Here is a 15555-nt window from a genome sequence, read left to right as displayed (position 1 = left end):
TAAGCCAGGTGTGGTGGTACCTGTCTTTAATTCCAGTCTGCAAGAGACTGAGAGGTAGGAGGATCGCCATGAGTTCGAGGCCAGCCTGGGCCACAAAGTGAGTTCCTAGTGAGCCTGGGCTAGAGTGAGACACTGCTTCCAAAAGCAAACCACAACCAAAAAATATGTAATCCTTTAAAAAGACATTATATTTTGTGAACATTAAAAATTATACTAGTGGGCTGGGCCTTCCGTTCAGTGGTAGAGTGCTGTCCTAGCATGCACAAGACCCTGGATTTGCTCCCTGGTCACTCCTGAATTCTAATGTAAACCAGAACCAAGTCACTGCAACACAAGTAACTACTCTGTCCTTTGCCCTGCCTCCCTTGGCATCACTAGAGGGATCAAGCCCACCTCCTCTAACCTAACCCTAACCCTAACCTCCTCAAAGGAACCCCTGGTTCCCCCTTCTAGCTATTGGTTACTTCTACCTGATCTGTCTCACTAAGGGACTTCCCGCATCAATTAACTCCTTCAAGCATCCTCAGCCTTCTTCCTATACATGTTTCAATGTGTCTGTCATAAGCAGGAGGAAATAAACATCCCTGTGCCTCCTTTAGCTTGCTGTCACCCTAACTCCTTTCCTTGGTGGTCAAGCTTCTGTAGATTTCTTGCTTTCTGCTCATCAGGCATGTTTTTCTCACCTGCCATTTGCTTATTCAACAGTTGTCTGGTTTCTGCTTCATTACTCTGGAAACTGCTTGATGTACTTGCCAGGTCTAAGGGTCACCACAGGGTTTATTTATCCTATCCACAATGGCCGTTGCCACTGACTTCTTCCAGGCCAGTGTGGTGCATATTAGAGCAGGAATTCCTAGTCCCTTGGTGCCAGGGTCTCCCACAGAGCTTCTCAGTGAGACTCCAGGCGCCATGAGGTTGACCTCAGTCCTCATTTGTACCCACTTAGTGCTGCAGTTGTGTGAGCCAGAGTCCACCTCCCTTACACTCTTTGTCCAAGTCTCCAGACTCCATCCAAGTGAAGCCACCTTCCAGCCTTCAAAAGCCACACATTCTTCACTGCTCCCTCCTTAAGGCTATGTTCCTCATGCTTAAAATGCAAATTCTCATTCATTAGAAATGGGATTAGGGAAATTTCTGATATTTTAATGCTGCTAGATGGAGGGGCTACCCTTTGGGTAGCAAAACTTTTTTAAAAAAGGTTTGGGGTTGGAGAGGTGGCTTAGTAAAGGCACTTGCCTCCAAAACCTGAGGACACAGGTTCGATTCTCCAGTACCCAAGTAAGCCATATGCATAAGGTGGTGCATGCATCTGGAGTTCATTTGCAGTGGCTAGAGACACCGGCATGCCCATTCTCTTTGTCTCTCAAATAAATAAAAATTAAGATTTTATTTATTTGCAAGTGTGTGACGGGGGAGCACAATAGAAAGAATGGGCACACCAGGGCCTGCAGTCACTGCAAACAGATGCATACACCACCTTCTACGTCTGGCTTTATGTGGGCACTGGGGAATCAAATTCAGGTCATTAGGCTTAGCAGGCAAGCACCTTAGCTGCTGAGCTATCTCTTCAGCCCCTAATTTAATAATTTAAAAAATATATTTTTTTATTTATTCATTTGAGAGAGAGAGGTAGAGAGTGATCATTGGCATGTCTGGGCCTCCTGCCATTGCAAACTCACTGCAGATGCATACGCCACTTTGTGCATCTGGCTTTCTGTGGGTCCTGGGGAATCACCTGGGCTGTCATGCTTTGCCAGCAAGTACCTTTTGCCACTGAGCCATCTGTCCAGCCCAGCAAAACACAAATCTATGTTAATTACCTGTTTATACTCTGGTCTTATCTATGAGTTTCCACAACCCAGCACCTTCTCTTAGTTCTGAAATACATAAAAAGACCATTTTTTTACATAAAGAATAAGGCTGACCTCAAGAACGCATTCAACATTGAAACAAATGAGACTGGAAAATTTACCCTGTCATCCTCTCTGAAAGCAAAGCAAACAAAACACAGGACAGCTGATTTCTTTCTTTAAAAGAAAAAAAAAAATTCACTTATTTGCAAGTAGAGAGAATGGGCACACCATGGCCTCTAACCACTGCAAACATACTCCAGATGCATGTGCCACTTTGTACATCTGGCTATACATAGATACTGGGGAATTGAACCAAGGTCATTAGGCTTTGTAGGCAAGCGCCCTGACCACTGAACCATCTCTAGTCTGACAGTTGATTTCTTAGAAGACCAACTTGCCTTAACTGTATCACTCACCTGCCAGCTCAGCTGCCTTTAACTGCTCCTTAGTTTTTACTACCCCTAGCCTTCTATACATGATCCCTTTTTCACTCACTACCTTGGCTCCCAGTGTCTCATTCATGCCCATGGGGATATAATGTGGGATTACAAATACATAGTTTTTGAATCCTTGAATTTGAGGTGAAATTCAGAGCATGGGGCCTCAGCAAACAATAAAAAAGGACATCAGAGGAGAGGACAGCAATGCAAACGAGTAAAGAAGTGGGCCAGGAGTGAGAGGTCACACCTGTCTTTTTGAACTATGTACCTGGCTGTGGTCCTCTTGATTAAGCTAGTTCCATTTTACCTTCCTCTTCCATGAAATTCAGTTTCCAATGTATGGCACTTGGGCCTTTCATGATACAGGAATTTTCCTTATATGCCAACACATTGATAATTTGGGGTATTTCCGGATCATTGTCTTAAGAATTCAAAGAATGAAATCCACAGACCAGAGGATACCGTTCTGAAAGATTTTATTATAGCCTTAGAGCTTTAGGGGGGACAAGAGAAGGGGAGCTTAGACCTAGAATGTAAGAGAGGGAAGCAGGGGGAGCTGTTGCCCAGAGAGGCAAGTGGTAGGTCTGAGAAGCCCACCTCAAGACTCAGTTCTGCTTTTTTTTTTGTTGTTGTTTGTTTGTTTTTAATTTTTAAGGGGAGTGGCTATATGAAGAAGACCAGGTTTACATGGGGTTTTTTTTGTTGTTGTTGTTTTCTGAGCCCCATGGATGGGTGGCTGGTTTCGTCAGTTTACACCTGATGCCAGGAGTCTGGGGGCCAGGAATATTGGAAAAGAGCAAAATTCTCAGGATGTTAATTCTCTAGGAAAGGAATGGAAGGATTCCCTACGGGGGACATAATAAAAGGCCAGATCCTTCTGACATTTCTGACCTGTAGTAAAGTATAATGACCTAGATTTTCCCCTATAGGACCAAGAACATTTTCTGCACTTACCCAAGAGAAAGCTATTAACTTTGGGGTGTGTTACCCCTAAGCTGCCTAGCCAATTTCTGTTTCATCAATAAGAAGGCTTCAGTAAGCTTTTAATTACTTATTTAATCATTCATGCATTATGTCACTTCTCTTTCCCCTTCCCTACCTCCTCCTTTTGCCCTATAGCCTAACGTCACTTTGTGCAAAGGCTTCATCACCTACTCTGGCAAGTTAATCACCACTGAATTTCATTCTTACATTTTTATTTATCTATTTTATTTGCCAGCAGAGAGAGAGATTGAAAGAGAGAGAAAAAAAAGGACAGGCCAGGGTCTCTAGCCACTGCAAATAAACTCCAGGTGCATGCACCACTTTGTGCATCTGGCTTTGCATGAGTACTGGGGAATTGAACCCTGATCATTCTTTTAAATGCTGAGCCATCTCAAACCTTCATTCTTACTTGTTTTTTTTTTTTTTTTTTTTTTTTGAGGGGTGTTCAAAGTAGGTTCTACTCCTAGCTCAGGCTGACCTAGAATTCATTATGTAGTCCCAGGGTGGCCTTGGACTCACAGCAGTCCTTCTACCTCAGTGTCCCAAGTGCTGGAATTAAAGGCATGCGCCTCCATGCCAGACCCATTCTTGCATTTTTAAATAACCATTTATCTTTGTAGTATATTTGAGTTTACCTAAGACTATAAGCCTTTAGGGGTTAGGATCTTTATTTGCTGTTTCCTAAAACTAGGCAATAAAGACTGTGCTTGCCAAATAAATGAATCTATACTAATTATATTTTTGTCTTGAGTGATTGTCATCTGGACTTGATTGTACCCCGAGGTGAATTTTGTGAAGTTTCTGGAGATATTTTTGCTGACACCTGAAAAAAGATGTTACTGACATCACAAGCAGAGATCAGAGCCACTGCTGAACATCCTAATGCACAGGACAGCCCCCACCTCAGAGGATTACCAAAATGTCTATAATGCTAAGTCCGAGAACCCCAGTCTTAGTTTACCTCCAGGAATGTACTTCTAGACTGGGAGTGTCCAGTAGACATTTTCCAGTAGACACTGCCTTCCAGTCTCAGACCCGGAAGCATACAGAGCAGGCTCTGGTGCCGGGCTGTGTCCGCTTCACCAGGGGGCCTCCTGGAAACACAGGGATCTGGACCCCTTCCCTTGTGGCAGAACAGATGCTGCTCACTTCAACACAAACCTTGGACAACCAGACTGATCTGCGGGGGTCTGAAAAATAGGCATTTCTTTCTTTTATTTATTTACTTGAGAGAGAGAATGGGTGTGCCAGGGCCTGCAGCCACTGCAAACAAACTCCAGGTGCATGTGTTCCCTTGCAGGCAAACGCCTTAACCACTAAGCCATCTCTCCAGCCTGAAAATTGGGATTTCTGAAAGTTCCCCAGTCATACTGTTGCTGGTGGTCCAGGGCCCCCACTTTGCAAACCATTGCTTTTAGAGAGGAGCCCAGGGTTAACCTGAGGGTTGAATCACACTGTTTCCCTTAAAGATGGCAATCTTGAGATGCAGCCTTCGTAGACAGCTGAGGTTTTGCTGTTCCCTTATCTCCGGGTCTGTTACCTTTTGCTGCGTCTGTGATGACAGCCTGGCTAGATTCCATACATAGTACATTCCAGAAATCCCTGTTCCCCTTCCCATCTACCAGCCACTGTAAAGTTCTGTGGTCGCCCTTGAGATGATCTCTTACCTCCAAGGTCTACATGCTAGCTCCTCGGACTTCAGCAACACTGGCAGTCAGCCAGGGAATATTCTCAAAGAGTGGTCCTTGGATCACATCCTTATCACCCATGCAAATTCCTGGACCCTACCTCAGATGAGCTCATCCACAACTTGAACTGATGTTTAACGCGCCCTTTGGGTTGGGTTTTTATGCATGCTCAAATGCTAGAACCATTGGTTTAAATTATTCCGCCCTCAAGTTTAAGATGTCTGAATGATTCCTTACCTACCTGCATTTGCCAAAAACACCACACACACACACACACACGCACGCACGCACACACACACACACACACACACACACACTACATACATACATGCCTCCTTGTAGGGCGTCTGTGCCTGGCAGAAAAGAAAAGCAAGACTGAACCTCTTGGTGAAACTAACTGGGCATTAGTATGCCAGGACCATTATCACTTTCTCTGGCCTGGCAGCAGCGATCCCCGAGAGAGGGTGATGGGACCCAAAAGGCAGGATGGCATTCTGATGATACCCACACCCCTGAATGGGTTACCTCGCTGGGGTGATATTGTGGGCGGGCTTTTCTGGGGTACTGGGCAGGCGTCTCCCCCCTGCCCCCCTCCCCGCGCGCTCCTGCGTAAACACGCGGTTCCCTGGGCAACGCCTGGAAGCCACGTCAAGGCTCCTCCGCCGGTCCCCGGTCCCCGGGGCGACCGCCCGAGGCCGAGCCGAAGCCCGGAACTCCTCCGCGCCGCCGCTGCCGCCGCCGCCTCCCGGGGTGCGGGATGAGCAGAGCCGCGGGGGCCCCATGCAAGAGCCGCCGCCGCCGCCGGCCCACCCAGCAGCGAGCATGGCCTGGCCGGTCAGCCCGCACCCCGGACACGGCCCTCCTTCCCCGCCGCCGTCCGGCTCGCCTGCGGGGACTTCCACGGCGGCCCTGCTGTCCTTCAGCGCCCTGGTGACCGCGGCGGCGCTGGGCAACCAGAGCGAGGCGAGCGGGGGCGGCGACGACGGGGTGACCGGGGCAGCGGCGAGGCCAGCGTCCGGCCCGGGGTCGGCGCCGCTGCTGTCGCACGGGGCGACGGTGGCGGTGCAGGCGCTGGTCCTCCTGCTCATCTTCCTGCTGTCTAGCCTGGGCAACTGCGCCGTGATGGGCGTGATCGTGAAGCACCGGCAGCTGCGCACCGTCACCAACGCCTTCATCCTGTCGCTGTCGCTGTCCGACCTGCTCACGGCGCTGCTCTGCCTGCCCGCCGCTTTCCTGGATCTCTTCACGCCGCCGCCGCCGCCGCCGCCTCCTCCTGCTCCTCCGCCTTCGCCTTCGCCTTCGCCGCCGCCGCCGCTGCCGCCGCCCACGTCCGCCGGGGGTTCGGAGCCCGCCGCCGCCGCGGGGCCCTGGCGCGGCTTCTGCGCAGCCAGCCGCTTCTTCAGCTCGTGCTTCGGCATCGTGTCCACGCTCAGCGTGGCGCTCATCTCCCTGGACCGCTACTGCGCCATCGTGCGGCCGCCGCGGGAGAAGCTCGGGCGCCGCCGGGCGCTGCAGCTGCTGGCCGCAGCCTGGCTGCTGGCGCTGGCCCTCTCCTTGCCCTGGGAGCTGCTCGCTGCGCCGCGCGAGCCCCTGGCCGCCCAGAGCTTCCACGGTTGCCTTTACCGGACCTCCCCGGACCCCGAGCGGCTGGGAGCCGTCTACAGCGTGGGGCTGGTGGTGGCCTGCTACCTGCTGCCCTTCCTGCTCATGGGCTTCTGTCACTACCACATCTGCAGGACCGTGCGCCTGTCGGACGTGCGCGTGCGGCCCGTGACCACCTACGCGCGCGTGCTGCGCTTCTTCAGCGAGGTGCGCACGGCCACCACCGTGCTCATCATGATCGTCTTTGTCATCGGCTGCTGGGGTCCCTACTGCTGCCTGGTGCTGCTGGCAGCCGCCCGGCAGGCCCAGACCACGCAGGCGCCCTCGATCCTCAACGTGGTGGCTGTCTGGCTGACGTGGGCCAACGGGGCTATCAACCCTGTGATCTATGCCATTCGGAACCCCAACATTTCCATGCTTCTGGGACGCAACCGCGAAGTGGGGTACCGGACTAGGAACGTGGACGCTTTTCTGCCCAGCCAGGGTGCGGCTCTACAGGCCAGAAGCCGTAATCGCCTTCGAAACCGCTATGCCAACAGGCTGGGGGTTTGCAGCAGGGTGTCCTCTTCCAACACAGCCGGCGGGGTGGGAGGGGACGTGGCCATGTGGGCCCGCAAAAATCCAGTTGTGCTTTTCTGCCGGGAGGGACCACCGGAACCTGTGACAGCAATGGGCAAACAGCCTAAATCTGAAGCCAGGGACACCAGCCTCTAAGAAGGGGCCTGCGGCTTGTGTTAGCAAATTCCCATCGCCTTCATTCAATGACCTAGAATTCTGGAGAGAATCGTGGATTCCATAGACCCAAACATTTAAAACTAAAGAGAGAGAAGGAAAGGATTAACATCCCCCCCCCCAAAAAAAACGTGAAAGAAACACAATGTCCCTTTCTTTAAAAGTGCCAAAAAAAAAAATGGAAAATGGAAAAATTGAAACAATTTTAAACCACACAACCAGGCATTGTGAACTGTAAGTGTCATAAAAAAAAAACCCTACAAAAATAAAATTCAGTCACTGAAAAGCTCATATTACAGGAATCACACTGTGAAACAAACAAAAATCATTGAATGCAACTGGTATTTTTTTTCAAATACATAGAATTTTGGAATTAATGGAGTTTGTTTGAAGGACCCCCGTACATCACCAGCATCCAAGGAAACTTGCACCTCTGACATGCTTTGGGTGCTTAGGTCTGGGAGCAGAAAATTCTTAGCCTTGTGTAGATTGGTGCATTTCTCCTCCCCTGCCCTTGTAATCTTTGAGGGAGATTTTAAATTCAGATTCTATTTTTAATCCATTGCAGATTTTTTGAAAAGGTGGTTTATTACTAGATATAACTCAACCATCTGAAGGGCAGATAGAAGTAGGAACATAAAGAAATTTGGTTCTTAAAAGTATGCAAAGATTACACATAAAAATTAATGTTCCTTCTACACCCCTTTTCCATTCCCAAAATTATCTGAGTTGAGAAACTTGGAGGAAACTTTGCCCTACTCTAATCTGCTCTTGTTTGATAGCTTTTACAATGCCATTTTGAATGCTTTCATATTAAAAAAAAAAACAAAAAAACTTTCATAGTAGAAAAACTTTGTCTATGAGGTAAACTTGATTTTTTTTTTGATATAGTCAAAACTGTAACTTGAAGTCAATTTGGTTGAATAAGGTGAGCGATGCTATGTATGTGTGTATGTATGTATGTATGTATGTGTGCATAACAAATATGCATACAGTGCTGGTTTGACCACGCATTGTTTAAGGTTTTGAAGGATATTCCAAAGAGGAATTCTAAAGTAGTTTGAAAAGTGGCCACTTCCTTGGACTAGACATAAAACTTTCTAAGAGTACATTCTCTCTATTTGGACATTTGTGTGTTTTTAATAGCTGACGGCTGCTCTGCTAGCATGACCATTGTCATTATTGAAAGAGACAAGGTTTGGGTTAATGAAATGGGGTACAAATACATAGGCACAAGATTGGAGTGATACCTCAAATAAACAGAATATTTTCAGAAATGTTCAAAAACAAAGATGCTAAAAGCACAATTTATGCTCTGTTTATGTGAAATTTTCAGTGAAGTCCACTGGACACAGAATCATTTATTTGGAATCTTTTAAAAAAATCTGTACTCTTCCCTATATTTTTCCTTCTCCCATCCTGCTCCTCTTTTGCTGGTGTCTCAAAGTCTGAGTACCTTAAAGAAAAGACATTAGCTGTTACTTGAAGATTTTAATGTGAAGTAACCAGCATTATTTTTTCTTATCAATGTGGTAAAGATGTTTATTCATATGTAAGTCTTTGTGTGACAGGTGGGTGCATGTCATTATTTTGTAATCAAAGATGGAAATACATAGTTCATGTCTTGATGAACAAAAGATGTTTCCATTGGTGTTTTTCTTAATTTTATTTTTGCTTCTCCAGTTATTGCCACGATTAGAAATCTGGAAATTATCTTATATATTTTGCTATGCTCAATGTGGTACAAAGTAGATGAGATAACCTCTCCTCTACAGTATCTACTATCATAAAAAATATATAGGCAATGCAACTGGATTAATATTTAATGGATATCTGCAGTCTTTTCCTGTTAAAGGCAAAAAAGTTGTATTTTTTGTCATTATCAGAAAATGGAAATTACTTCTGGGATTTGGGGAGGAATGATAAAAATCTTCCAATTATGAAATGTATACTAGTATAGACATTTGGGAACTATGGGCAGAAAGACAGAGATATTAAAGGAAGGAGATGAGCATGTTGCAAAGTAAGGTATCACCTAAGGAGAACTGAAAGAAGGTGTTGGAAAATAAGCATGTCATGGACAGAACCTGCCTAAGGAATACAGGGGGAAATCTGAGAGATTGGAAGTGACAGAGCTGAGGCATGAAGGTCTTTGAGGAAGAAAAAGGATTCCCCTGTACTTCTTTAGAGGAAGGAACTTTTAAGAAATAAATGGCTTGGGATTGGGAAGATGGATCAGCAATTAAATATTTGCTTGCAAAGTTTTCTGGCCAAGGTGTTATTCCCTAGTTACCCATATAAGCCAGATACAAAAAAGTGGTGTAAATGGCTGGTGTTCATTTGCAGCAGCAGGAGGCCTTGGTGCATCCCCTACCCTTATTCCAACATGCACACACGGAAATAAATAAATTAATTTTTTTAAGGAATTTAGTAGCTTTGGAACAGACCATTCTGTTAGTGTCTCTAAGAATCATAAATGGTAATAAGGGAGGGGTAAAATGCTGGTTTATGTTAGTGGAAAATTTATGATATTGTATGGTGGGTGCTTTTGACTTGATTATGTACAACTATTCAGTGGTGCAACTAAAGATTTGGCTTGTAATCTGTTTGGTTTCAGAGCTCCATATTCCCTTCTCAGTGTCCTCTCAAAAGTCTAATGACAGGGAAACCAAGCATGAGACATTATCACCATCTTACTCTCATCACCATGAACTACCAGTTTGATTTCTACTTCATCTAAGGCAATTTCCTTGGTGTCGAGGCTACCAGTGGGTAGAAATTATAGCCTGCTTACAGAGGGCTTCCAGCCTTAATGAGGACCTTGTGCTTTATAAGAACCATCTGTAATGTGAACTTTTTAGGTTAGTGGTATAGAAGGAAAGGTGTGGCATATTCAGAAGAAAGGTTATCAAGGAAAAGAGATGAAATTGGAAGCAAAAGACATATGGGTAAAGGTCAGCAACTATACTGGACCCCTATAAATAACTTGTTAAAAATGGGGAAAGAGGAGCTGGAGAGATGTCTCAGTGGTAAAGGTGCTTGCCTGTAAAGCCTAAGGACCAGGCTTCGAGTCCCCAGTAACCACATAAAGCCAGATGCATAAAATGGCACAAGTGTCTGGAGTTCATTTGCAGTGGCTTGAGGCCCTGGCATGCCCATTCGCTATCTGCCTCTTTCCCTCTCTCAATAAATAATTTTAAAATGGGGAAAGACTGACTCTCAAATCTCAGACTTAGATCTTCCCCTCATGCTTACCATAAGTGTGGAATTACACGACTTAATAGGAGAAGGTGAAAGGGAAACTTTGAAATATTGAGAGGCATTAAACTTTGCATGATATATAAAGGCCCAGTTGCATCAGTTTAAATATTTCATGTGAGTTGTAACAATGTAATGATAGGATATGTGCATTTGTTCTTTAATCTTTAAAGAATCTTGATGACAGGACATTAATATCATTCTTCATTCCATTTCACAGATTAGAAATCTGAGGTACAGAGGTACTATGTGTTTTGCCTGAGGCCACATACCTAGTAAGGACTAAATGCAGCTACTTGTATCTGACAGATTGTTGCCAAAACATTCTCCCTTAACTACACTGCCTCACTTATTTGTAAATGCCAACAGGGCACCTGGAAAAAAGCCCAGTGCCGGGCTTCCCCAGCAGGTAGTGCTGACGAAGGACCAGGCCCGCTGGTTCCTCCCAAGGGGTTCAGGAGGAGGATGAGTGTCGTAGGCCAGGAACACACCACTGAGCTGGGAGTCTTGTCAAAGCAGGAACTCACTTTATTATTACAGGCAGTAGCCTATATAGTGTTGAGAACGAGGGCGGGGATTCTAAGATTGGGGGAGAGGTAAGGGCCAATAGTATATCGTGACTTTTGAAATGATTGGTTCTAAGCGCATGCACAGGAATTCCAATTCCTATGTGGAAGTAACAAGCCAGAGGCCATTCGGCGTCTTGCTGAGTCACAGCTGGCCAGAGGCAGATCGTCAAACTTTAGCTAGGCTCAGGAAGTTCCACTAGGCCTCACGCCCAACAAAGTAGACATCAAATAGATGGAAATATACATACATAATACATATTGTGGTCTTTTGATTCAGGTCTCCCTCCCCCATAAACAGGTGCTCTGAATGCTAGGTTGCCAGAGGGAGTATTTTAATTGGCAGGATGTGGCTATACAACAACCAGGGAAAAAAGGCAACATAGACATCCCTTCTGAGAATTCCTGTTAGAAGAAACACAAACCTCAAAAACTACCTGTGACTTGGATTAAATTGTAATTCATGCCTCAATTTATTGTCAATAACAATGGAACAATTACCTAGAGATTAGTAACACTCAACCATTAGGTGTGATCAGGTACAGACATGGAAATTCCTTCCCTTCATCAGAAAAACCACTGCATTCTGAAAATGTAAGTGACCAGACACACCCAAGGCTGTTTTGAGGAACAATACCTGAGACTTCATACTGCACAGCATAAGAACTTTACTAAAATAGTTTATCCAATCACTGAACAAATAGGCAAATAACAAGTTGCAAGAGGTAGCTCCACACCCAAAGCTATTACAAGGTTTCTCCACATGTTGCTGGGACAAACATCCAACCAGACACAGTTTATGGCAGGAAGGGATATATTTCAGACTTACAGATCCAGGGGAAGTTCTATCTCTGACAGGAGAAGCTGGCTCCCTTTCACAGATCCAAGCAGGTAGAAACCACCAACAACCCCCACCACAAAAACAAACCTGCCAAACTGGGCATAGTGGCGCACGCCTTTAATCCCAGTACTCAGGAGGCAGAGGTGGGAGGATTGCCATGAGTTTGAGGCCACCCTGAGATTACATAGTTAATTCCAGGTTGCCTGAGCCAGAATGAGACACTACCTTGAAAAACAAACAAACAAACAAAAAACCTCCAGAGCTCAAACTGCTCTCTATACCCCTTTGGGCTAGAATTTAGATCCATCCCCAAACACATCTTAGGGCTGGATTCTGGGATCCACCCCCAGTGATACCTCCTCCAGCCAGGAGGCTGGAGGCATAAGTTACAAGCTAAATTTTAATAAAACACCTGAGTCTATGATATTCTATCATATTCATTCTACCACACTTGGGTCTATCGAAAATGTCCAGTTTACAACAACAGTAAATGTGTCAAAAGGGAACAGAAACCAGAATCATACCAGGGATTGGGGGCAGTGTAGAGAAAGCAAGCAACAGAAACTGTCTGTTATAAGGATCACATGTTATATTTCATATAGGGTCTTTAATGAAATTGTTATGGGACACTCAGACGCACAGAACCTGCACCAGAGACTGAGTAGAGAATCAAGATGAATGATTATTAGCATGCTAATGTGGGCCCAGCGGTATCTCTTCCAAAGCCTGGACTCTGAGTCCTGATGGCTCAGAACTTATATACCTCATCTAAGACTACCTTCATCATTGGTGGGCCTCGGTGCCTCTTTCCTGAGTACCAGAGGCCTTGGGTATGTGATAAACAAATTCTATAGTAGCTGAAAGTAGTTAGCTTTGAGGAAGAATCTTGCAGCTGTGCTATGGAGATAAAACAGTAAAACAAAACAAAATGAGTTTCAGTATAGAACAGAAACTGCCACACAGAACATGGCCTTGAAGCAATATGAAGACTTCTGTACATTGCTTTTTTTTTTTTTTTAATTTAACGAACTATCCTGAGCTTGTTCCATGTGATAGTGCTGAAGCCTTCCTTAACATATTCTTTTTTTTGAAGTTGCTACTTAGTATTACAGGTATTTGGGGGCATGGACTTTACTTCCAAGTCATTGACAGTCTGTTATATGAAACCCATGCCCAGGGTGCTCAATAAAGTGTTTCTAGTCTTTTTTTAAAATTATGTATGTATGTATATATATATATATGTATATATATATACATATATATACATATATATATACATATATATATATATGTATATTTGACAACTTCTATACTTACAGACAACAAACCATGTTATTTTGCTCGCCCACTTTCCCCTTCATAACTCTGCTCTCTGTCATACCCCCTTCCTCTCTCCATTACTCTCTTTTTTAATTTGATATCATCATCTTTTTCTCCTATTATGAGGGTCTTGTGTGAGTATTGCTAGGTCCTGTATGGTCTTGGATATTGAGGCCAAATTCTGTCTGGACAGTTGTATGTAAGGAGTGGTACTCTTCCTTTGACTCTTACATTCTTTCTGCCACCTCTTCTGCATTGAGTCTTTCTATTCTTGCTGGACTAAAACTCAAACATCATCTTGCCAAGAACAACTTTAGATTATTTTGTTTATTTTTCAGTCCTATAGTAAACACTCTCTCCCAAGTCTCATGGTGATTCGCTCTACACATGTGCAACCCACAGATCTATACCAAAGATTGTGGCAACCCTCCCATGAAAACCTGTGTTACCCACCAATGTATAACTCCCTTCTTTCTGAATCTCTCATCTACAAATTATCGTTACTTGAGCTGTCTTGGAAAATATGAAACCCTTGTCTTTCTCCTCTTTCCAATAATCCTCCCTCTTATCCCCTCTCCACTTGTACTTTTTTCCATTCCCTCAAATAGTCCCCATTCTATGTTAATGTCATATATGTTTTGTGTTAGCTAAATTCCATATGTGAGAGAAAACATATACTTCTTGTCTTTCTGATTTTATTTTGTGTAATATGATGACCTCCAGTTTACTCCAGTCTTTAGCAAATGACATCATTTCGTTCTTGTGTTGAGCTGGAAAAGGCTTCTTTGTGTATATGTATCATATTTCCTTTATCCATTCATCTGTTGATGGGCATCTGATTTACTTCCATATCATCATGGCTACTGTAGCAGTAAACATGGATGTCCAAGTGTTTCTGTAGTGTGCTGTCTTAGATTCCTTCAGGCATATACCTGTGAGTATTATGGCTGGCACATAGAGAAGTTCTATTTGTTTAAGGACATTCGTACTGATTTTCAGAGTAGCTATACTAGTTCACATTCCTACCAACTATGTATATGCCCCCTCCCCTCACGCACACACTTCTATGCCAGAATTTGGGTCCTCTTTTCTAGTCCACACATATGAATTTATTTTTGCGTCAGTACCATGCTGTTTTTAGTATTATGGCTCTGTGGTGTAATTTGAGATCAGGTATTATGATACCTCAAGATTTAGATTTTGCCCAGAATTGCTTTGGCTATTCAAGGTCATTTTTAAATTGTTAATTGTTTTACTATTTCTGTGATCAAGGTCATTGGAATTTTGATAGGGATTGCTTTGAATATGTAAATTTCTTTTCATAATGTAGCCATTTTCACATTATGAATTGTGCCAATCTATGAGCTTCCATGTATGGAAGGTCTTTCCATGTCCTCACGTTTTCAGCAGCATCTTGTCAGGGATTTGAAGTTCTCATTGCAGAGGTCTTTCCCTCCATTGGTTAGGTTCATTTTCAGGAAATTTTAAATGACCATGAGTGGGATTTATTTCCTGAATTCTCTCTCAGCTACTCTCCTGAAAGTGTTTATTAGGTCTCAGAGTTTCTGATAGCGTCTTAAGTGTAGAATCATGTCATGTGTACATGGGGATGCTTTGCCTTTCTTCTTTTAATTATTTCTCTTAATTTCTGTGCTAAGATGCCAACCACTGTATTGAATAAAGAGTAGAGAGGGTGGAAACCCTTGGTTCATCCTTGGCTTTAGAGACAATGGCTTCAGTTTCCCCCATTTAGCATAAATGCTGGCTTTAGGCCTGTCCTATGTAGACTTTATTATGTTGATATGTATTCCTTCTGGTCCTAGTTTTCTCGGGGCTTTTATCAGGAAGAGATATTCAACTTTGACAAATGCTGACTTGGAATTCAGTATGTAGTCTCATGGCATCGAACTCGTGGTGATCCTCCCACCACACTTTCTTGATAGCATTCACCACATCCTCCTAGTGTAAAAGGAGAAATATGAAAAATAGAAATTGGAATGCCTGAAATACTGTTCATTCCCCACAAGGTGGCTCCATTGTCAAGTATGTGGACAGTTTCCAAAGAGGGAACCATGTCAACCAGTTTTAAGTGATGTTTTATGCTACATTAAAATTCAGTCTTCTAATGTTTGACACCTATATTGATCACCTATATTGATACCAGTTTAACTCTTGTTATCATAGCACAGTAAGATACACTCTTAATTTTATGCAAACATGTATCCTATGTTAAATGTATAATTTTAATTAAGCCAAGTATGCAGAACAAGT

General features: G+C 44.2%; 1 protein-coding gene across 1 annotated transcript; it reads left to right on the top strand.

Moving 5' to 3' along the window:
• The first annotated feature begins 5787 nt into the window (after positions 1-5787).
• Gpr135 (G protein-coupled receptor 135) lies at positions 5788-7419 on the top strand. The gene is made up of 2 exons (XM_045155580.1): positions 5788-6217; positions 6317-7419. The coding sequence occupies exons 1-2, from the start codon at positions 5788-5790 to the stop codon at positions 7279-7281; spliced, it is 1395 nt and encodes a 464-aa protein (XP_045011515.1). The 3' UTR covers positions 7282-7419.
• The last annotated feature ends 8136 nt before the right edge of the window (positions 7420-15555 follow it).

Source organism: Jaculus jaculus, chromosome 7 (genome assembly GCF_020740685.1).
Source record: "Jaculus jaculus isolate mJacJac1 chromosome 7, mJacJac1.mat.Y.cur, whole genome shotgun sequence".
NCBI lineage: Eukaryota > Metazoa > Chordata > Mammalia > Rodentia > Dipodidae > Jaculus > Jaculus jaculus.
This window is presented reverse-complemented; position numbering and strand designations above follow the sequence as displayed.